The 24252-nt window shown below is 43.4% G+C and overlaps 2 protein-coding genes across 4 annotated transcripts in view; one reads left to right on the top strand and one right to left on the bottom strand.

The window, feature by feature from the left end:
• Positions 1–24252, top strand: part of Ror (tyrosine-protein kinase transmembrane receptor Ror) — a 203702-nt gene that overhangs the window by 44948 nt on the left and 134502 nt on the right.
• LOC108632295 (uncharacterized) overlaps positions 5083–24252 on the bottom strand; it is a 22872-nt gene continuing 3702 nt past the window's right edge. The window contains exons 1-3 of one of the 3 annotated variants that reach the window (XM_018036760.2): positions 21191–22648; positions 8896–9035; positions 5083–8569 (exon numbers count right to left, since the gene is read on the bottom strand). In XM_018036760.2, coding sequence (XP_017892249.1) covers positions 6128–8569; positions 8896–9035; positions 21191–21242 — 2634 coding nt within the window. In that variant the 5' untranslated portion in view covers positions 21243–22648 and the 3' untranslated portion in view covers positions 5083–6127. Of the gene's footprint in view, positions 8570–8895; positions 9036–18597; positions 18712–21190; positions 22649–24252 lie in introns of those variants that run through there. The other 2 variants (XM_018036761.2, XM_018036759.2) reach the window with 2 other exon arrangements.

Raw genomic sequence — 24252 nt, 5'->3', positions numbered from 1 at the left:
GAATATTTAAAAATTGCAAGCTGGGCGTTAATCACTTTAAAGTGAAGTGCAGATAAGAAAAAATGTAAATTGGCGATGATCCGAACGAGAGGGTCATAAAATTACGTAGTCAGTGCCTGAACGGAAAAATTGATCGAGAGGTATCAATCGGTATGTTCGACAACGCGTCGTTTGTTCAGAGTTCATCCATCGCTGATACCTGCTAGCCAGCTAGCTAGCTGGTTGGCTGGTTGACTGGCTGGCTCGTTTCGCATGCCGGCGCAATTCGCAAATATTTGCGCGGCTCGGCGAAGGAGCGATTGCAAAAACGCGGCGGAGCCACGCCAGAAACCCGTAGGCACAATGCCGTGTGTGCTCATAACAGGATATTGGATGTTTCGTTTAAATGAATCGTTTGTTTTACCTAATATGCCAATTCGACTCAAAGTTCTTAATCGTTTTAATAAATGTCCGCTGACCATCCGAGAGGAGTTTAAGTCTGACAGAATTTTATTTTGCAAGACATTCCGTAGGAATTAATATAATTATGAATTATAATTGCATTCGTCAAAGTCGGTAATCTTTTTATTCGTTTGACGAACATATAAAAAAAGTTTATATTATCTTTACAATTTTTTCTAAACCAAGTACTTTTAACGCTTTGGAAGTTTGCAACGCTTCCTTTGCTGCTTGCTCCCTTTAAGAACTTGAAAAATTTCCGCGGATTCCCAGGAGACGCGGACGAATTGAAACAACGGCCACGTTGCTCGAGTTATTTCCAATAATCAGCTCGTCGAGAATTACAAAGAGAAGTTCGAGGCGCGGTGCGGCTTCCTTCTCGCGGGTAAAAATGTCGAAATTACCCGACGGAAGTTTCGCGGGGTATGGAAAAAGATATTCCATCCGCATCGAATAAAAAACGTGGACCGAAGAAGCTGCGAGTTTTCTCGCTAAAGAAATTTCAAACACTTCGCATTCCACGGTACTACGGTAGGCCAAAGAATTCATCCGTGCTTTCTTCCTCGTTGTTTTCGAGCCTCGTATACATGAATATGTACAGCACCGGGCAAAAGTTGGTTTATTCAACGCACAGCACCCTCTGATAAAACGTAGTACGTAAAATTCTATCGATTCTTTAATGAGAGTTACGAGGGTGAAATAATGACTCCATACGTTGAGTATAGAATATTTTACTTATGCTAAAGCAACAAGTGTAATCATCAACAGTTACTTGCATTCGTCAAAGTCAGTAATCTTTTTATTCGTTTGACGAACATATAAAAAAAGTTTATATTATCTTTACAATTTTTTCTAAACCAAGTACTTTTAACGCTTTGGAAGTTTGCAACGCTTCCTTTGCTGCTTGCTCCCTTTAAGAACTTGAAAAATTTCCGCGGATTCCCAGGAGACGCGGACGAATTGAAACAACGGCCACGTTGCTCGAGTTATTTCCAATAATCAGCTCGTCGAGAATTACAAAGAGAAGTTCGAGGCGCGGTGCGGCTTCCTTCTCGCGGGTAAAAATGTCGAAATTACCCGACGGAAGTTTCGCGGGGTATGGAAAAAGATATTCCATCCGCATCGAATAAAAAACGTGGACCGAAGAAGCTGCGAGTTTTCTCGCTAAAGAAATTTCAAACACTTCGCATTCCACGGTACTACGGTAGGCCAAAGAATTCATCCGTGCTTTCTTCCTCGTTGTTTTCGAGCCTCGTATACATGAATATGTACAGCACCGGGCAAAAGTTGGTTTATTCAACGCACAGCACCCTCTGATAAAACGTAGTACGTAAAATTCTATCGATTCTTTAATGAGAGTTACGAGGGTGAAATAATGACTCCATACGTTGAGTATAGAATATTTTACTTATGCTAAAGCAACAAGTGTAATCATCAACAGGTGATTTAAAACAAATATGCACACAATTGTTTCTGAAATCCCTTATGTAATTTATATATGTATATTGAAGCTACAATAATGAAGATAGAGACTCTGTTCGAGAAGCAGATCGTCTCTACATTTTTCCCAACTTTTGGCCGGTGGTGTATGTATCAACGTTGTATTACACTTGCCGGCAGTTTCATTACTCTTTCACCGGGAACATCGTCGTCTGCCCAATTTCGACGGGGCAGGGGCTTGCGAGCTTTATCACGTTCCCGCGTAATTCCGCGTTATATCGTCACCCCGCGCAGGACACTCCGACTGGAGATTGTGCTTAGCGCGATACATTTATGCTCGGAATGAAGTTTCTTCGTTTAGAACTTTGTTCGTTTCGACTAAATTAGTTGCAACCTTTCCTTTTCCCAAGATAGAGCAAAACTATCAATTATACTTGTTTCACTAAATATCGTTTGTCATTTATCATCAAATGATGGATCTTCCATTTGTCATTCCGTCTTGTTATTCGGAAAATGAATTATGTGTACGTTAATTTGACAAACCCCATCAAACACGAAATTCACATAAAGCGTTTTATAATAAATTCAGAGAGCGATCAGTCATTTTATGAGCGTTCTTATTGATAGTAATGAAAATGATGTTTATAATAATGTATGAATCGTTCTCCTTGTTTCAGGTAACTATATGGTCTTTTCAAAAAGATTTGCTTGGCGCCATGACGCGACGTTCGCTATGAACGGGGATACACAAAGACTTTACGAGGTGCGTAATTAAAGTTGATTATCTTAACGGGCTTTACAACGGCGGATACCGTTCCCGTCTTGGCACTATAAACGCTTACGATAGGCTCTTAATTGGAATTCATGTGCTCGAATGCATAGTGCTCGCATCGTTGATAATCTCTCCTCTTGTATTGCGCGATATCGGCCGCCTAACCGAATATGTACTTACCACAGTCAGCTCTGTTTGGTAGCGAGACTTGATAAACGCATCCCTTACGGAGGTTCTTGTTCAATTACTATAAATCGTTAGACCGTAATTAACAGCCGGAGCGCCTCGCCCCGTTCTCTATGTTTCACATTCCTTAGTCCTCGGAAAATTCGCGAACGCTTTTCAACACCTGGTGCCTTCCTTCTTACAAATCGCCGTTTCGTTGATCAAATTCTTTTAATCATTTATTTGTACAAATTACCCGACGGCTTATCCGTAAATAAAAATTACTAAATATAAAAATTGTGAGAAGGTTGAAGTCAATTTTGAGAATTGCACGTCGATTTAAATTCTGCTCTTCGATCAGGATGGAAACTAAATTATGAACGTGTTATATAATCCTTTGAACGCAACGTGTTACAAAATGACTTCGTTAATTTTCACCGTCTAAACTCTGACCCAATCAGTCTTCCTCTAATCATCACCAAGCTATGATCAAAGTAATCCCTATCCCAGACATTGAATAATTACTCGGATCCTATCTTATCACCGCTCTTGTTTCAGAATAATGGTTCCAATTATTTAAATGACACCCATACCTTCGAACGATCTCACACGTACCTCGAATTTTCCGGTCTCAAAGCACCATACGTTCCACGTAACAATAATTTATACGTAAAAGCGAGACAAAAATTCGTAGTATTAACGTCAATACAAATCATTTTGGTATCAAATTGAAAGGATCATTTATGTGTTTAAATCTATTAAGGAACGACAGGGTATTTTGTTACATTGTCGTACAAGAAATGATTCCAAGTTTTTGCTAATATATATGCTAATTGAGACGAGATAGGAAGCATATTGCGTTACACGCGTTTGAAAGCATTTGGCTTTAGCAAAGTGAACATTAGCCGATTGACGCAAGGGGTAAAATATTATGGGATACCTCGTGGAAGGAAAATCATGCCCGAAGCGAAGAAACCTGGGCTCTCGTCTGGTATTCGCAAACGACGTTAGCCCCGTATTAACGTTCTCTGTCCGGAGTCGAGAGACAAAACGTTTCTCGCGCGAGACGGAGTCGTCGTAAATTAGTTCCAAGTTGATCGGTGACAGGGCGGCACGGATGGGCAGGATTCGCCCGGCCTGTTCTCGAAAGATGGCCGCGCGAAAAGAGATAATTTACATTTTAATTGCACCGGCCTACGCCACCCCTCGCTGCACGCCTCGCTCTCGTCAGCGGCTTGCACCCTTGCAATGCCTCGACGCGAGTTTCCACGCTGAAACCTTTGTGTCCCGCGCCCGTAACCCATTGTCTCCTCAATCCCCGCCTTTTTGCCTTGAGACTACGGGTATTGAATCACCGGTCTTTAGCAGCTTTGCCAATTTTCATTCCGTGCCTTTTGCTTTTTACGAAGGATAACGTGATTTCGAGCCGAGCTCTTTACGTATTGCTTTTAAGTCGTATCTCGCATTAGGAATCTCAGCTAGAACGTGAAAGACATCGGAATTGCTTACGTTTTTGCGCATTCCTCTCAATTAGCTTATTTTTAAATTATGCCATTCACGTGTTACGTTCCCGATTTTACTGAACATACGTGAATCTCTATTAATTCTTGTAGAATTCCATCCAGACACGGGAAATCATAAATGAAAAGCTTTTTGTTTCGGCATAATTCATTTGCTCACGGCCGGTTTAAAAATCGCGTTTATTGAAAAAAGTCAAAGCGCGTCTCCAGAAAAGAATCCCCGGTACACAGCGGATAGTCGTTGAAGCGGCTCTCTCATTTCCCGATTCCAACCCCCGCAGGCGTTTCCCTCTTTCCCCGATGCTTTTAAACTTTCTTCTCGCGGACTAGTGGTAAAAAAAAAGAGGCGGCGCGTTTAATTGTAAGTACATTCAATTTAGCAGGCCCGATTCCTTTCTCTGATTTCTTTAAATTTTCTTCACCCACTCCAGCTTTTAAAGTACCGCGGATAAAGGAGGTGGGTGGAGCGTGGAATAACGGGAACAGAACGCTCGAGAAGTTTACGCGGAAGATGCTCGCGAACTTTGCCTTCAATTTCCACCACCTCCTCCTGCTCCTTTCATTCGGCCGCCATTAATAAATGGGGCTCTTGGAATAAGTTGCGTAGAATAATCAGCGATTCGATGAATTATAGAGCCGGTCGAATGACTGGGCGAAAATCCGAGGGTCTCTAATTCCCCCGATCCATCCAGCAGAAAACCCGTAAGTCTGTTAAAAACCACGGGAAAAATTGAACGTGACGAGAAATATTTTAACATATCAATATATTACATTTGAATGTGAAGTACAAAAGCAGAATGCAAGACTGTTCCTACGTATGATCAGTTTTAAGTATATTCCCTTATACGATACGATTTATCTAATTTTCGAGTAAAATAAACAGTAGCTGGTTCTTAAGTATCGAACTTATGTACACTATTATACATGTTCAATTAGGTAAATGCAGATTTAATTGTCACTTGACGAGGTCAAATCAAATGGTTAGCTCCCTTACAAAATAATTGCATTTCGGTCGTGTAAGAGTTCATAGAGCGACGGGGGATGTACATACATTATACATGAATACCGGAGGGAGGCGATTATTGACAGCGTCTGGCTTCGCCTTGTTCCTCGTTAAGTATTAATTTTCTAATTCAAACTACGTCTGCCTTGTTCCCGTATTCCTGGCAGGAACCCACCACCGTTGCGACTGTCACCTGAACGGGTTTTACGGTGTCCTGGTTCTGCCGGCGCTAGTTTTACGGCCTCCTCCCCCATTGGCCGCACCGGTCGCCTTTATAGTTGCTCTCCAAAGCCCAATACGGTCCCTATTGGAATATTTCTGCTGTCCGTTCAATATTTCCAAACGCGTGATCACGACTCTTGCACTCGTACAAAATTTATGTCACCCTTAGAACAGTCTCAGTATGTAGAACGTGCAACTCTTGGAACTCGTACAATTCCTTAAATTCGAAATAAGCACATTTGCATTTTGATAGAAATTCTTCTTATCTCATTCTTCGTGTTCACATATTAAGTAGAATGTACAGAACGAAACCGTCGTTTGAGTCGTAACAATCTCTTCTTCCCTCTTAGTAAGACTAATCAATTCAACGTGGAACACTGCAAATTTGACGCTCTTCACTTTTGACACATGACTCCAACTTTTTTACGCGCCATTTACCGAGAAGTTCAATCAGTCAAGCCGAAAATGAAACAGAGGTTCACATGCTGACGGTCCAGACCGCAAGATAAACAAAACGGTCTAATTAGATCCAGCCTGGGGTTACCTATAAAACCAATTAGGAAGTGCCTAAACACACCCGTTGCCCCAGCAGGCGCACCAAGGCACATTTCCGCTGCTAGTGCTCGCCTTCCTCGACTTCCCAGCGCCCATCTCTCTGCTACTGATGGAGTTAGTCCTTTCCCTTTCGGAGTTCATCGCAGCATCTTTTTCCATGACGTCGATGCTGGCGCTTCTTGTCGTCCTCACCGAAGCCAACGAAGGCCTCTTCTTCGCGTTGAAGTACAGAGACACCCTACGCACTTGCTCCTTCTTCGGCGAATCCTGACCCGACGAAGACGACCTACTGTCGTTCTTATCCTCCTGACCCTCGGACGTGGTCGTAGTATTGACGCTGAACCTTCTGGACCTCTTTTGAGGGACTTTCCCCACGGATTCAGTCACTTCCGACGACGTAGCGCTGCTTTGCTTCCTTAATTTTCGTTGCAGATTAGGCGACAGAGGCTTCTGCTCTTTGTTCGCTTTCTCTTTCCTGACCACCTTCCTTCTGCGTTGACCACTCGGTGTGTTCGGTGCGCTCTCTTCGTGCGATAGCTCGTCCTCGTGATGAGAGTCACCGTCTATCGAGGTCTGAGTCTGTGCCGGTACCTTCAGGGCTTGATTGTCATAGTACATCATTCCTCTCTGTGGATACCGGCTTCCCCTCGGGAGAAACGGCATGTTTTGATAAAGATTTGAACTCTGTAAATAAGGATTAGCGTTCAATCGACATAGAGTGCTCAACTCGTAGGGGCTCGAAGGACCGATCAGAGTGTGAGGGCTCGGTCTCTCGAACGAGGTCACTTGTATCTGGTGCTTGCTCGTCGGTGAGATCAGTTTCTCGTTGACCAATCGATTAGACGGGATCAGGAGACGACTTTGATCGGCTTGAAGCGTTTTGTATCTCTCCGCGAATGGAACTCTGCGGAGAGTCGACGGTTCCGGCTGAGGTGAATAATAACACAGGTTGTCGTCGTTCACTTGGACGGACAAGGGTCTCGTCGCGTCGCTCGCTTGGTCCGTGTAACCGGCGGTCGTGTCGAAACTCCGGAGAAATGGGTTCTTGAAGAGCCTGTAGTCTATCGCAGGCAGTTGCGGGACCTCGGGCGTCTCGGGGCTGATCGCCTGTTTCGCTCTCGGCGTTTTCAACGTCACGCTCAGGTGCGATTTGTACGGCTTCGAATCTGATATATTGTCCAAAGTGTTGTCACTTTGGGTCATCATCTGTTGTCTGCCGTCCGGATGACCGATGGAACCGGTTTGAGTTTCGCTAGACAGATCCTGGCACGACATCGACTTCGTCAGCTGGTTCCCAGGTTTCGCGTCGTCGACCAGTAAATTCTCCGTGCTGAGGAACGTGCGTTGCTCTGTCCTGTTCCTCTGGAAACCGTCGTCCCGCGGAATCATTCCATTCACGTAGACGTCGGCTGATCCCTTCTGAAGCGTGAATTGATTTTTCGATATCACGGTGGATCCAGTTTTCCCACTGCTAGAACTGTTACCAGTTCCAAATTGACTAATCGTTGGCGACGACTCGTCGGTTTGCCTCTTCAGTTTCGAAGCCAACGGCGCGAAGAAGTGTTTCGGCTTTTCGGATTCCGAGCCATCTTCCATTTCCACGACCTTCGTACCTTGATCGATCATGCTTTTCGAACTCGCGTTCGTGCCCCAGCCGTTCTCGACGATCTTTTCCGGGTTCTGATGTGCGTTGCCAAACGTCGCCGGACTGAACGGGTTACTCGACGACTTGAGACCGGGAGTTCGCCTTTGCACGAAGCTTGGCAAATTCGAGAATCCACTCGTTGGCCCGAGTTTTGCCTGATCTTGATGGATCAAACTCTGCATACCTGAGGTACCATTCGTTTCTAACCCGAACGCGGTTTGCTTCTGAGGTACCATCACGTTACTTTGCCAACCTGCCGGAGGTGCGTGCAGTATTTGATCCTGCAGTTGGTCTAAAGGATCGACCAAGTTCGGTACAGAGACCAATTGATTTACGTTTAATCTCGAACACGGTGAAGCTAACATCGTGTCCATTGGCATCATGAGGTTCGCCGTACTCGGGAACTTGAAAGGGCACTCGGTGTAATAACTGGGACTAGTCGTGCAAGCCGGTTGATACGCGCCGGGATAAAACGGAATATTCTCGTGCAGTTGTCTCGATTTTAGAATAGACAGAGGAGTCTTCTCTTCTTTGGATTGTTTGGCGTCCTCCACACAGACTTTCTTCTTGTCCTTGTCTTTTTTCGGTTCTTCCTCCTCGTCGACCACCGACAGGTCGTCGAAGTCCACGTGCAGCCTGTGTAACGTGTTGCTGGTCATTTTCTCTGAAGAGATCTTTTGGTTTTCCGCGTTTTCTATCTGCTCGGGCTTGCTGGGCTCTTGGCTGGAATCCTGGGTGTCCCGGTCGGGCTCCTCCTCGTCCTCGAACGAGTAATCCGATTGCAGCCCGTCATCCTCGTCCGAGCGATCCTGAAATATACATTTGATGTACACAAACTTCGTCCTGATATTTAATTATCTGTTTATTTGCATCGTTCTATAAAATCATTTTTCAAAAGGCGAGTCACGTTCGAACGAGTGAATTCGATTTCACGGGATCATTTAAGAAACGTGTCTTTACTAATTCTTTGCATTCATATCGCACATCACATGATACATAGATCAGTCGCCCATCAATAACCCAGTATCTAAATCCCTCTCTGAACAAACTCGTATCAATCAATCGCGTTAAAATCCCGAAAATCGAGGCATCGATCATTCACCCGTCCGCCCCCGGTTTTTCAATAACCAAGTACCTCCTCGTATTCTTCGCTGTCCGCGCGGCCCTTCTGCCTCTTCAGGATCTCCTCGAGCTTGTCGTACTCGTCGCGGAGGCTCCATATCTCCCTACGCAGCTGCTCGTTCTCCCTGCGCAGCTTCTTGATGTCGTTCTGGCCTGTAAGAAAATCGTTGCAACTTGAAAAACGCGTTCGACTCGCATCATTGTTGTTGAATCGGGACTATCGTTTTTCTCGCGGAATTCACTTAATCACGAGCTCCGACCCGTCTGGCAGCAGACGGGAAGCATCGTCGTACCGTCCGGCGAACCTATCGAAACGATCGATCATTGGTCAAGGCAACAATCTCTGCCCTCTAACCCTTCGTCTTTCGTTGCGTCGAGGTGATAAATCACCGCGGACCGGGCTTTCCAATTACTTAACCTGCAGACTAAACTTTCGGCTCATACGCTTAATCTCGAAACGTGCGCCCCTCAACTTGCGTACCTACTTGTAATTGCATTCCCATGTAACTCTTATGACGTATCGTAATACTTACAGAGCAATTAAGAAACAGCTATTATTTAAGATGACAAAACTTGCCGAGATGCAAGAATACAGGAAAATTCGCTAAGCTCCGACCAGCAACAAAATTAATTTTTTAGTGATACGTAAAGATAATCAATTGTTTGACGATATGATGTAAGTGGACACGCGGCTGAACAGCGTGAAACAAATGATAAAACACTTCTTTCCTCGTGTGGTCGGATGGTTTTTGATTGATCGCGACGGAACGGAGATTAGGAGGCCGATTAGCGATGGGCCTTCTTCCGACTGTTTCGTCTTCTGGCTACCCCCGAGTGATTAATGCCCTCCTCGAGACGCTTAAAGGGAACACGCGAATATCACGGTTTCTTGTCTCGCAAGATACAGGTGCGAACGAAGTTTCCTGGCACTTGTCTGGAGCGCGGGGATCGCGACGATAAGTAGCAAGTTACCCTGCCACGGGAAACGGGAAATTCGCTTTGTTTCATTCAGTTTGCTTTCGCGAAGTTTGGCTACATTTCACGCAGATTCCACCGGTGTATGGGAATAAGAAAGGGGCTTCGCATATTTTCGAAACTTTCCTCGTTCTCGTAATGCGTCGACTATTTAGAAAATTGATTACGACCAGTCAATGGTAATAGGAGCAGCTTTTGTACTTATGAGTATAAAAATTTGTACATTTAGCACTAGTAATAATGAAACATCTGTTAAAAGTTAAAACGCCCTGAAAATGATCGCAGGATCTAATCTTTGCGATGCATACAAAATACTTGTATTTCTATGAAAGTCCACAGTCAGTCACGAACAAATCTTTCTGTAACACCGGTTAATTAATGATCCAGTTCCTTTCGAATGCCAATAGTCTGAAAATGATCGCACGAACGTTCCCACAGGACTGTAAGGATGCTCGTAGTTGCGGAAGTCTGGCGGCGTTGTCCATTACCGTTCGGGAACGGGCTGTCCGGTTTCACGGCCGCTTATCAGCCGGGCAAACACGGTTTATAAGCAGCCGCGTGATAACAGGCCGCTTAAGCCGCGCGGCGCAGTGGGCCGTGCGTGGTTGTAACAAGAAAAGCCATGTGGTAAATCAGGATTAGAGTACGGGGTGCTCGCTGGTCGGAAATTTAAATAAATTAAATCCTTCCGGAGGTTCATAAATTCGGATTTTCCGGCTGGACACCGGCGGCTATTCGGATCCTATTAAACTTCCCGCGTCTCCTATCGCGGTTTTATTATTAATCTCGTTCGATTCTTTCTTCGCCCACTTTCTTCGCATAGTACGACGCGATTCACAGGAAGTCGCTGAACGAATCTCCTGAGAAATTACCGCGATTTTGTTTGATTTCAATCGTGGCAGAATTCGACGTCGTGAGACAAACCGAAAATATCGTCGTCTTGATTATACCGTGTCTGAGATTTTGTTCTCTTAATCTATAATGTATAATAATTCTGAAAATCATCAGAAACATGTTTGAGAATTTTTGCACGTCAATCATTTATTTATATTAAATAAAAATTCCCGAATTTAAAGATGTTTGACTTGAAACACGATTTTCACATAAGTCTCCGCATCAGTAACACGCCGAGACTGGGCTGTATGCTGTATGAAAGAGATCTGGAAATGGATGAATCATAATAATACCTGTGACTAACGTCTGCTGGTATGCGTTTATGGCCCTCGCTACTTTCGTACGCGCTGCATCGCTGAATATGCTTATTTTATTGCCGAGAGTGAGCATAAATCTGTATTTATAATCCATGTATTATTCGAATCTTGTGTGGTCTAGTTTTAGCGTTGAGTTCTAGCAAAGCTTTGGATTCCTTTGAAATTTAACGGATAGTCGTTTGGTTTTTAAAATCGTACATTTTTATACAAAGTATTTATGACTTCAGTTTAGAAAATGAATTTTTTTATTCTTTCATGCATTAATAATAATCATTCCGTGCAGCTGTTTCTATTTTTTTGTTTTTTACATATTAAACGAAAGACGTTTCAAAGGATATCGTTTAACATTTACATTCGAATCGTTCTCTTTGAAATCTTATGTTTAGAACACGCCGCCCTTTGACGGAATTTATTTATTTCCCCGAGCATTTCCGCGTTAGCAAAATGTCAAGGCCCGGTGGAACTGATATTTGCAACGTGTTCACGAGTCGTGACGCAGCTTTGTCATTCTCCTTATTCTATCGAACCATCCATTTAAATGCAGACCGCGGATGTACAAAAATATTTGTGACGTTAATTTAGAAAATGAAATTCAGACAGGAATTTCATTTCTTATACTACGACTGATTCGAAGAAATTGTAGTTTCATTAGTTCTGAGTAGAGAGCAGTTAGTAGAATTTCTCGTAGAAACCTTCTGGCGCGAGCTAATCTCAAAAATCATCAAACGCAATAGCAATTAATTGAAGGAAAAGAGAGATTAGATAGAATCGCCGGCAAACGAGGACGACCTTTGCAATTAGCGCGAGGACGCGTCGCACCTTGTCGTCGAATCGCGGAAACGGAACGACGTCGCGACGTTACGCGTTCCCCGGGCGAAAAGCTCTATATTAATTATTTCACCGGCGCTGCGCAAGGAAACGTTTCGCCATGCCGGGTCGCAACTGCGTTAGCCCGGAAGAGGTACATAAACAGAGACGACGTACATTAACTCGGAGATTGGTACGCCCGATGGAAAAAGGAGAGGAAACACGCGTTCCTCTCTGTTGAAGAAGGTGATCAAAGCATTCGCCGGGCGCGCATATTTGGTTTCGTCAAGTTTCCATCGTGTCGTTGGACCCTTTGAAAAATGGAAATTGCGTCCCGGTCGGGCAGCGCAAACGAACGCGCCCGAGAAAACGGCCCTAGGCTCCGCTCCCCCTCCGTGCCTCTTCCCGCCCTCGTCCTTTTTGAGACGAAAACAAGAAATCGCGTAAACCCCGTTGATTGATCTCGCCTCTCTGAGAAAACTTCGCGCCTGTTTACTCGTCATATTTACTGTTAACGGTAATGAGCACCCGGACGTTCGTCTGGAACTTTCAGAAAAATGGATTTTCGCAAAACGCAATTGATTTCCGATTGAACGTTTTATATCTCGTTCAACTCGAAAACTCAATCTTGGAAGAGGATCCAAGGACAATTCCAACGAGTCATAAACTAGAATTATCAAGACCAAACAGAACCGAAGTTCCACGCTCTAAAATCACAATTGATCTGAACTGATCAAATATTTGATACCTCTGTTCGCTCTCAGTTAAATATTTTATACTCGACGAGAACTCTGTTTCTCGAGTTGAATCAGCTTCAAATTAAACTCGAACCGAGTCGATCGTATAAAACGTTTCGTAAACAATTTGAACCGCGGTAGTGGGTCAGAGTCGATCGCTAATGATTAATTACACGGTCGCTCGTGAGCTCGGTGGGTTCGTAATCGAACGTGACACGGCCGTCTGGCAGCGACCGAAATTAGATCATGCCAATATCCCGTGTAAATTATCGCGATCAGTCCGGCGAGATGACGAGAGTGGGAAAGAGAGGCAGAGAGAACGAGGAGAGAACGGGAGACGGTGTCGCGGCGAAGTCGGAGGAAACTCGAGGAACCGATTACCATAATGCAGATTGCCTTTCGTATTTATAACCCGCGTTAATTAACTCGTCGCCTCCCGCGCGAAGATTAATCCGCCTCGGCAAGCAATTCCTTCCCGTTGAGGCCCCGCTGATATTTCAACGGGATCGACGAACGATGAATCGGGACCTCGGTTTCTCGAGCACGCTAATTGGCCTTTTATTGTGTCCCCGCGCCTCCTCGAGATTCTACCGAGCTCTTGCTGCTCGAATACCTCGCCCAACATTCTATCCATTATGCATCTTCAGAATTTCTAACAAATTTCAATCGCGCTTCACATTGTCGTACTTGCCGCTTTATTATACCGTTTTGTGTTTCTCAGTTAGATTCCATTTCATACTGCAACGTATGTTTGGAAGCGTCGATGAAATCGTGGATTTGAAACGAGCAAGTGGATCGGTCAATTCTTTATAGAACAGTTTTTAGTGTAATTCTGTTCTAAAGAGATTGTCTCAGTTTTAATCAGACAGACACGTTTCCGTATTGTTTATTTTTCTCGTTAGGTAAAAGATAAAAATAGGAATTTTGGTTGACGCGACTATCTCGAACGTTGACAGAATCGAATACGAGGTCGAAGGTTTTTAACGAAGTTGCGTATATGCAGGACTATCGCCCCGGGCTAACCGTTCCATTGACAGAATGACGAACGTTCCTGGTAGTCCCTGGTTACTCCCAGGGCTTATAAATCAAACGATATTTCCCGGTTTCGACGTTCACGGAGATGTCTCGTTTCCCGCGTGCCACCTTAAAGTCGATCTTCGCGGAAACTCCCTGTCAGACGCATTCTCTCCTATTTTCTTGATCAGAAACTCCGATCAAGAGCCTCGAGAATGTAATTTGCAAAAATGTGTTCAGTATCAAAGTTTCCAAAATCTTATCGATCGTAAAGTACAACGAATTTTTGTCCGGTTGCAGTCTTCCCATTTTGAATGCATTCTCATGTTCCCTTCATCCCTGTTGAATAAATATTCTGTTCTGTTATTCATACACGATCCTGCCTCCTGATTTAATCATCATAACTTAACATCACTTTCATATGTTACGCGTCTACTATTTCCTTATAACATCTCACCGTCGTAACTTAACGTGCTTCATTTGTAGTTTGATAAGATTATTGCACGTCGTTCGTCGGTTCTAAGTTTCAAGTAGAAGTCCTATCCGTGTCTCACGCTCGGCGTCATATTTCAGGATCTTCGTAACTTTCCTAATCCCCTAAGTTTCAGTGGTAAGAGGATGGATCTTCGATGAAGTACTACCTGTTTCTAACTTCAAAGCAACGCCGGCTAAGTAGTCGTTCCAAGTAGCTACTTTCCCGTTGCTCGAACATCGATTTTATCCCCGAATTTTCTTCCGTCCTCTCCTCTGTCTTCCCTTTAGAATTCGGCATATGATAAATCTGCCATTGTATTATAAGAATAATCAGTCTAATAAATGGAAATACATTTCATATATATATCGTTACGGCGGTAGAGGAATTGTTTCTCTGTATGAAATATTCTTCTCTCGGATGCAGTTTATCATCGGGTCGAATGCACCTGCGTGTAGCAAAAGAATACTGGATGTCTTCGAAATAAGGAGTCGTTGTTTATGGGTTCGAGGAACAGACAGAGTTCGAGGTGTCCCTTGTTCGATTTTACAGCTATAGCTCGGCGACACTAAATTATCGCCTGTGCAAGTGTACTTGTCTCTCTAGAAAAGGCGTATCTCGCAGAGATAAATCTAACTTTCCACTCATCGAGCGTATTTTCGTTCTGGAGCAGTGAGATTAATTTTATTTTCATCGCTCACAATGTTTACATTTAATAATCAACATTTCAATTCAGAGCTTTTTAATTGAAAGTACAAAGTTGAGAGAAAGTGTAAAGAAGCTTTAAAAATGTATTTTCATTCGATCTTAAAACACTGAAACATTTAGCTTTATTGTGATTATTGAAACGCGAATTATTAGACCGGTTTCGTTGGATATGATTCATCCCACGTTTACGAGGTACTGCGGAACGCTCAATGACTGTCAAAATACCCACTTGTCCGCTTTTGAGTTATTGCCGTGGTCGGTATTTCTAACTGGGAGAGGCTGAAATCGTGGTTCTCAGAATACGTTTGTAAAACGTCCAGACGACAAGCTTTCATTGAATCTTTATACTAGGGACTCAAATGGGGGATCTGCAAAAATAATCTTCCCAGCATGAATATTATTGCGCGTAACTCGAAAATACTACGATTCGAATTAAACAATGCGTATCTGTTGTTTCGCATCTGTTTTTGATTATAAGATGATCAAAGAATAACAAAGATTTAAAATAGTAAGAAACAAAAAGTCGGATTAAACGATGAGAAATATGTCGAGACCATTTCTTTTACTAATGTAACGCAGAAAACAATATCTAGCAATTACGTTAGAAAGCCGGCCACGTGTTGAGTCGATTCAATTAAGGTGTCCATTCAACGCTGGCCGAGGCAATTCCAAAGAAAACAATGCAGCGTCCAAGTTAGCCCGAACCAAACGATCCGCGGGCACCGGCTTTCCTCTTTCACGGAACTCCACTTTCGGAACAGAATTACCCAATTTTCTCAGACCACGACGAGCGTAGACAGGCATTCGGCTACCCTCACACGCACACGCACACGGACGGAAGGGAAGCCGCAGAACGTGCAGCCGGTCGCGTGTCCGACGAGGGTGGGAAACGCGCGGCATTGGAAATTCGACTACTCGACGGGCAAAATAGTAATTCAGTCACGAACCCGATGGTGGAAACGGGGTTTCCTCCGTTGATTTCCCGGCGAACTTCCGGCAACCCGTTTACACGGGCCCGTTTCGCGGCGCAAAGGAATGCAAACGAAACGGAATTCCTCCCGTTCCGGCTGGAAAATAATAATAATAACGATAATGACGGTAATGCTAACGATGATGGCGCGGGCCCTCGGTTTCGAGTTAATCCGGAACTTTGGAACTTTAAATGCGTACCGACGTTATGGGGGACTTTGGCCAATTTATATCGGGCAGGCTTGTTCTCTCGACGCGATAACGAAACGCGCTTTGCGAGAACTTGTCAAGAGGCGAAATTCTCGTTGACCCGCCGCGTTTAATTCTCCCTGCCGTGTTTGCTAGTTCGTACAACCAGGAAGGATGATTTACGAGCCGGTCGTTTGAGGGGAAAATTGCTTTACGTCACCGCGTTTGACGTTTCGTAAGAAAATGGAATTGTTAGACCGTGGATTTTTTTTTTTGCTAAAAATGATTTTTATGGTATCGGCTTGAAAAGAGGTATTAGATAAACGTGTATCATTTGATGACTATTTGATTCCTTATTTGTGAAATAAAATCAATTAGAACCAGTTTCTATTAAATTGCTACACAAACTGATGGCATGCATAGTTCCAAACGTTTACCTATGCACATATCGTCCGGTTTTTTCGTAAGCATCAGAGGTACATAAAACTGAAACCAAACTTCCCTAAAATCGTAACCCCGGGTCGTTCTGTAGTATCAAAGAAAGAGTACTATTAAAACCGGATGTACAAAAAATAAAAACCGTCGGTACGTCGTTTCCACCTCCGCGTCGACGTGAAACCCCTTTGGAGATAATGAGTTTCCGCAAACTCTTTTTTTTCGTAGACGCGATCCGCGAATGCAAAAGAGGTCGCGTTGCACCAAGCCACAATTTGCGAGGCTCTGAAATCGCGCATGGAACGTATATTCCCGTACATAAGTCTTAAAATGGATTGTATCCTAAGGATCGGCGTATACTCAGAGAAAGCTGGGTGATTTCTACCCTTAAAATGATCCATGAGCAAAAAAAAATCTTTTCATTTTCCACGTGCTTGCAGATTCCAATTTCTTGGAAGTTTCTTACAATGCATGAAACCTGCAGTTTAAAATTGCATACTTTATTTCTACAAGATTTGTTTTAATTAATGATTCATTATGCTATTTCGATTGAAATACTCCGTGACGTCAGTGCGAGGTATTCCGAATTGTCGTAAAATTTATTACGAAGATGTATACAAGCCCGTGGCATCTCAGTTTTCTAAAGGGCAGGAATGGAATTCTTCGCGAACACACGAGGTAGTATGAACGCAGCACTCGTGCAGAGACGGGTTCGTGAAAATAGCGTGACGACGCGAACGAAGCCCGAGGCGATTTTTCTCGTCGACGAGCCGGGAAATTACGCGCGCGGTTTCGGGGTCGCGACAGGCTACATTTCTACCAGCTTTTGTCGGCAAATGGGTAACTGGTGCGCTCTTAAAAAAACAGAATTGCGGCACGAAGTCGGTTTCACCCCGTAGACCAGGACTGCTCGTGTTGAAGCTCGTTGATGAATTGGCTTTTCACAGAGAATTTTGTTTTATGTCAACGTGTCGTTTCGTTCTTTTTCAACGTTTGCGCAGTTTTCGAATGAGCGCTCAATGACTTCGTTCTGAATTTTTTTAAACGTAAGAATAAATAATGATATCTGAATTTAATTTATTCAAAGTTTCATTGCATTTTACTCCGTCGTGTTCTGAGTATAAAAAGAATAAAATTCAAGAATTGGTGTTAATGAAATAAGATGCATCATGATGCGTCTCCTTGGTAACGTGCATAACTAGAGGAACTTTGACATTTCTGAAGATACGTAACATAACGCTTTCGTGAAATTGGTGGCTCGGCTGGGAGTCGTGTAATCGCGTCTCTCATGAGAAAAACCCGTTCCCATTGTCACTAAAATTAGTCGGTGTTACAATATTACTACGCTTCCTCGCACTTGGCAAGATTACAGTCGCGCTCTCGCAACGGCTGCTACGACAAAGACCTTTAATTTACTAATTCCGTGTACGCGACGTTCCTCCAGGACAATTAACGAAACCTAATCAAGTACTCCGAAACGCATTACAACCAATTTGCCGTTCGTGAATATTTTTGGGGTGCGAGTTCATCGTCGTTTCAATTCTAATTCCCCAAAACTCGCATACATAAGGATTCATCCCCGTGATTCGCAATTTGCATTAAACGTTGAACGTTGTTGAACAGACGTTAAATACGGTAATAATAAATTGCATAAATAAAAGTTGAATCACGTAGTTACACACGTGTGAAACCATGTTTTCAGAAATATTCTTAGTAAAACAATTGGCAGATTATTCTGCTTGCAATTTTTGGAAACGCCAGTGAAAAACAATGATTCTCTTTTTATTACTGAATTGGTACGTGCAGATTTATTTTGCAAATGATCAATTCTCAGTAGAGTGACTCACGAATTTCGCTTGCGAACGTATCTCCAACTTCGTATAAAGTTTCCTAAGCTCCAAAATTAAACATAAGGAGGCTAGATCGTTCATTGACGTAATCTACTCGAACACGTTTAACTAATATCGCTTCGTTATTTTTACGACGGGCAATCTTCGATTTTAAATCACCCAGGCCTGAAATAATTCGTCAGTACTATAAAAAGCTCATTTTCCATAAAATTCATTATTAAGATTGAAATTCTCAGCCATTTCAGAGCACTTGGTCAGTGTCGAAAATTTCGAATCAAAGCAAATTCACTGGCAGTTAGATCGCAACTTAAAAGGTGAAGAGAACCATCCGATTAGGAAATTACTCACTGTCTTGCATCCGTCGGATCGAGAGGTCTAGCCGAGAATCGTGATCGATTGGCCGCGTCGAGGGCTCGCACCAACGCGACGTGATTCGTTCCCGCGGGTACGGTTCATTGTCGCGTTGTCAACTCGCGTTTTCCGACGATCGCGGTGCCGGATCTCCTTCTGCATGCTAATTTTGCTGGTGCAGTCACGTGCTTTCGCAAGTTCCTCGGCTTGGCGTCGCCCGAAGCCTTACACGAATTTATGTTCGTTATTATAAGCGTGGTATAGGCAAAAGAGTCGACAAAAACTCTTTTACATAATATTCGAACATGATATTCAGTTTTTTTTATTTCATAATTACTTCGTTTCGTAATAGCCAGCAATTTAGGTCGATAGACAGTCTGTAAGAGTAGAGCATTTCCGTTAAGCGAGGAACATTTTTTAATTTCGTTTGATCGATCGCAAGACGTATGTAAATCGGGGCGTAATTAAAGCGAGGACTCGGAGCGTGTTAGCTGCGAAATGAAAACTTCAAACAGCTCTCGGGATCGCGGGCAACTGGCTCTTTAAATGGAAATAAATTTTCCTTAACGCGACGGGCAAAGCCAAGAACGTGCAGTGCCGGCGAAAACTGCTATTAGTATTTTCGCTTAATAAGCTTCAATAACGTTAATTTCAGCAGATAATTACGTTAAAACTCTAATATAATTACGACGTGACTACTCGCGGAGCTTCCTCGCCTCTCGACTTTCAGAAAGATTTCTCCGAGACGCGATACAACTGCTGCAAAAGCCATTTCTGTTCTTAAAATTAGTAAATGACAGTCACAGTAATTTAAGTAATGACTTAAGAGCACGTCGTTCCGTTCGTATTATGTGATTTTTCCTCTTATAAAATTGGTTTTAATTGAATCGAACAACTCTGTACGAATAAACACTTTGTAAAAAGAGACTCGTGGAACAGGATAAAAAATATGGGATAGATTATACGGAAGAAAGATTACGTATTCCCTCTTGGAGGAAAGGATTTCAGATTTCCAACAATAATTCAAGCCCATCGCGTGGCAACTTCTCGCGAAGCAGTGTATTATAAAAGAGCCGTGCTAAGGGAGTTGCAAAAACTGCAGCCAGGATTTAATATCCAGGCTCCTCGTCCCTCCTCGACCCGGCTCGAGCACGCGTTCCCTCCCGACAGAGAAATTTCTTCTCCTCCTTACGAGGGAATGATACGGCTTCTCAAAAGAGAGCCGATGGTACAAGCTGAGAGAAATGGAAGGTGTATGCAGATTCTATCAGCGAGAATCACGTCCACCTGTGCCCCGTGGTCATTATCCCGTCTTCGTTTCGTTTATTTGCCCGTCCTTTTTTTTCCCTCTCGCTTCCGTTCGGTGGCGGCAGCGAACGGATTTGCGTGGAAGGGCCGGTGGTAAGGAAGGCACGGAAGGAGAGAGAATATTAAAAACTTTTTCCATAAAGCGTCTTCGCGAGGCGGCCGTTAGACCGAGCATGAAAGCCCGGTTCCTCGCAGTTTCAAGCGTATCTCTCCCACCTCTCGTCGTCCCGGTTTTTCCGAATTAGTTCTGACGGTTTTCCGCGTTGCGCCATCCGCTTTTCCTCTTTTCTTCCGCTCGCGCCGGGCGGCCGCGGGCGAAACGAGCGCGGCGCGCCGCGGCGTCTTTCGTCGCGAATAAACGCCGGGAAAAGGAAACCCAGTAGCGAAGCGAAATTTAATTTAGAGCGTTTCTCCGCGAAATCGATCGAGACCGAAACACGTTGCGAGGTTTCTACGGCTGGTCAGTGGAAACGTGAATTTATAATTTGTATGCTCCACAGAAATTAAGGGTTGATGATACAACCGCTGCTCTGCAGGATGAAAATTTAATTTGCGTTCCCTTGAGCACGGAGATCCTCGTAATTGCACCACTCGTAATTAATATTTTATAATTATCTGTATAATCCATTCCCATGTTTGATGAAATACTTTGTTCGACGTTAAATATTCAATATAAAATTGAAGGAAGAATTCTTTTATAAAAGAAGGATCTGTAAACATCGGAGAGAGCTGGTCGTGGAGTTAATTAGAAATACGTGTCCGCGTTCGTGGAGATGTTAATTAGGGAAATTGGTGAGCTAGTAACACGGTACGATGGGATATGTGACAAATTAATTGGAAAAGCATATGCAATTAGAGGGTTTATCAAAAGCATTGATAGAAGGACATACACGTCAGAACGGTCCGAAAGTTAATTAAAGATGTACATATGTGCGCGGCGTACAAGTTCCGTCGAAAGTGGAAGTCCAAAAATATAACGAATGGATCACTCCCATAAATCAATTTGATAAATTAATGCCTCGGTGCAACGAACTCGTTGCTGGTAGAATAACTTGACTATTCTCTAAACAGAAAAGCAGATTCGTCTGCTTTTATAAATATTTAGACAACGAATAAGTGAATCGCAGTCGAGTCTTGTCTCCATCATGGAAATTAATCCTTTGATCAACGGACAATAAATAATTTATGATTACGTCGCATGCAGCTATTTTAAAGATTGCTCATCATAAAATGATTATCGCGATCATTAAAATATTCAAATAGAAACGATAATTGGACGTACTTCCTTTTTCATCTCTGCTTTTTCCTCTTTCTCTTCTGTGCATCGTGCCCATGTGTCCATCTCTCCATTCCAAATTTGCCACTTTATATATTTCGTCGCGATCACGAATCACCGTGTTTTAAACCGACTTGAAACGCGATTCGGAATCGCTGGGAATAAGTCATTAAATAATCGAGCACATCGTTAACGAATACGTCTCCGTCGACGAAGCGTCTAATCGTCGTCGACTGGTTCCGAGAACGAAACGGTCGATCCACATCTCTCACTGCTCCCGAGCAAGAAGCTGGGACTAGCTCCGAGTGATGGATAGCCGATCTTCGGCAACGTGCAACCCATTCATCTCGAAACGGAAAACCGAAAGCCTTGTCGCGCTCGTCCTCGCCCCGAATCGCTCAACTCGCGGTTCTGTTCTCCCCTGTTTTTCGCCTCGTCCTCCTCTACGTCGTTTTTCTTGCCTCGCGCGGGCGATTGTTTCCTATCGCCGGCAACGATTGCGTTTGATCTTTTATAAAACAGACGGTACGATCTGTCTTCTCCTTCTCGTTTCACTCGGACCGACTGATTTTTTAAGCCACTCGCGTCATCTTTGTAAGACGTACGACAGACGTCTTCTCGGAGGTATTCTTGCAAGCGTCGTATCCTTGGCATTACATCAGTGCGTGTTTCCACGCTGTTACTCGTGATTGTTTTATAACAGAAGTAAAATCGTGCGAGCCGACATTTGGCAAAAACCATAAATTCTGTTCCGGTTACGACTTCGAACGTTTTAAGTGTCCCTCGGTGCTTTCAAATTAAACACGGCTCGCCCGAGAACTTTGAAAGGCGACACCGTTCGTCAATTAACGTGATATTTTTATTACCGTGTGTAAAACAAACAACAAAATCGATAGATTCGATTTTAACACATAATCAACACGAATAAAATATTTCCAAATGACTGTACCTCGACGATCTTTGATATCCAAATTGTTAAAGCGAGAATTTAGGAATGAAAATAATAGAATGCTTTAATATTCACTAGGATTTGAATCAAGTATGTTTCCCATTTTCCGATAGAACTTCTCGGGCAACCTTGATCACTTTTCAATATGCAAACTGTACATGAAACGTTTCACTATTATTTAAAACAGCATCGATCTTCTTTTTTAAATCTTCCTGTACATTTCACAGAATCACTTCGTATCTTCGACGAAAGAACTGCTTCAGATTTTCACTGAGCCATTTTTGAAAGTTCACCACGGTCCACAGAACTTTCGATCCTCACCGAAACGTTTCGGGCTTCGCCTGATTTTCCTCTCGACCTTCCGATTCACGAGATGAACGCGTTTATTCGGCGCCTGGGAAAATTGAAAATCGACGAGGAAAAGAGGGCAGGAACACGGCGGTCGTTTTGAGCCTCCGGCCAAAACTAGTTCGCGGGTGGCTACATCACTGTCGAAGCCCGACCGGCCCACTCCTTCTTTCTCCGGTCGCGCGCGCTACTATTTAAATCTTTTGTAGTAGCTGGTTGGGACGACCAGCTTCAAGAAATACGCCGTCGTCACGTGGCGACGCTCCCGTCGTCGCTGTCCATGTTTTTGTATATCCCCGTTTATACTCGGAAATTGTTATGAAACGTATAGTCGAACGGGGGTGAGTTGACGTCTCCGAGGGTCGTCTCAGGGAATCTTAGGGGTGGTTTCAGTGGCTTCCCGGTGGTCTCGACGCTTCGAAGTCTGCTCGTCAAAATTTCAACGTCGCGTGCTTGAGGTTTGCCTACCCTTCGTCCCAGTCTTTGATCAAGTCTTCATTTTTTGTGATAGTTTGCCAAGAATTCTTGGCATTGGGAAGCACTTTCCCTTACTCGTTACTAGACCGCTGATTTTATACGGAAACTAAATCTACAGAGAACATAAACACTGCAACGTGCAATACACGGGTTTTATAATTAGAAAAAGCTGGCTACCCTTTACGAACAAAATTATTTCGGCAATTAAACATGAAGGTTTAAGAGAAATATACTTTATGGACTTTTTACAGTAATACTTTTTATTACTGAGCTTTTCCGTGGATACAGTCTCGTAGGTACCTTGTACAGTCTCCTTAATTAGAGCAATTAAACTGGTCCTACACTAACCGTTTTATGATTTCGGTATCGTTCCTTATGCTCCTTCTTTATATCTCCAGTTTTATTCCTTTGTTAAATCCGCGCTGTTTTGCAAACTTTTCCGAGATTTCATTTTATCAGAGGATCGATTTCTTGTTATTCTCAATTGAGATATATTTCCTTTCCACGTACATATTTTCCTTTGAGATGCTCTCGGCCTCTGAATCCCGTCAATAAGTTTCTAAAAAAAGACACCCTGTCTCGATTTTCGTATCAGAAGTATCAACAACACGATCAGTTCTTTGCAATTGTGTTTTGAAGATGTAGTTTTTACGAAAAGTCTCGATTGATTCATCGGTTCTTAGGAAAATATGGACACGCTGCTTCTGTCTTGGGCGAGAGAGAAATACAGGCGGGAAAGAAAATATTACACGGACGACGATTCGTTGATTAAACCTGCTCGTTTCTCTCGCGGTGCAACGGTAATCTGTCAAGCGTTTTAAAAATGCCTGAAAATAATCCGGTATGACGCAAGGGGCCGGGCATCTGGTCGGCTGTCCCTCGAAAGCTTCGCCGGAGTCACGGTACATGACTCGCGTACGTAGACACCACTCGTACAGGTAGAAATAGCATTAAACGCATCACGAAGAGACGAATAGTTACGACCGGCGATTCGGTCCGAATTAGATCGCTTTAAAGCCCGTTTCACGAGCGAATCTGTTTTTTTCAAATCCAACGATACGTTATGACGATTGCGACGATAGAAATGATTTTCAAACAAAATGAAATTTTATGGTTTCTCGTTTAAAAATGTTATCAACAGGCTGCGGATTCTTATACAAAATAAAACATCTGTCACGGCGATTTAGAAAATGGTTTGTTGCTCCGATCATACTTTAGAGACGATCGCATTTCATTTTTGAGGTTTTATGTGTTCTTGGATATGTAGTGAATTTTTTATAAAATTATAAAATTG

This window comes from Ceratina calcarata, unplaced genomic scaffold (assembly GCF_001652005.2).
Source record: "Ceratina calcarata isolate Rehan_Ccalc_2016 unplaced genomic scaffold, ASM165200v1 scaffold153.2, whole genome shotgun sequence".
In the NCBI taxonomy this organism is placed as follows: Eukaryota; Metazoa; Arthropoda; class Insecta; order Hymenoptera; family Apidae; genus Ceratina; species Ceratina calcarata.
This window is presented reverse-complemented; position numbering and strand designations above follow the sequence as displayed.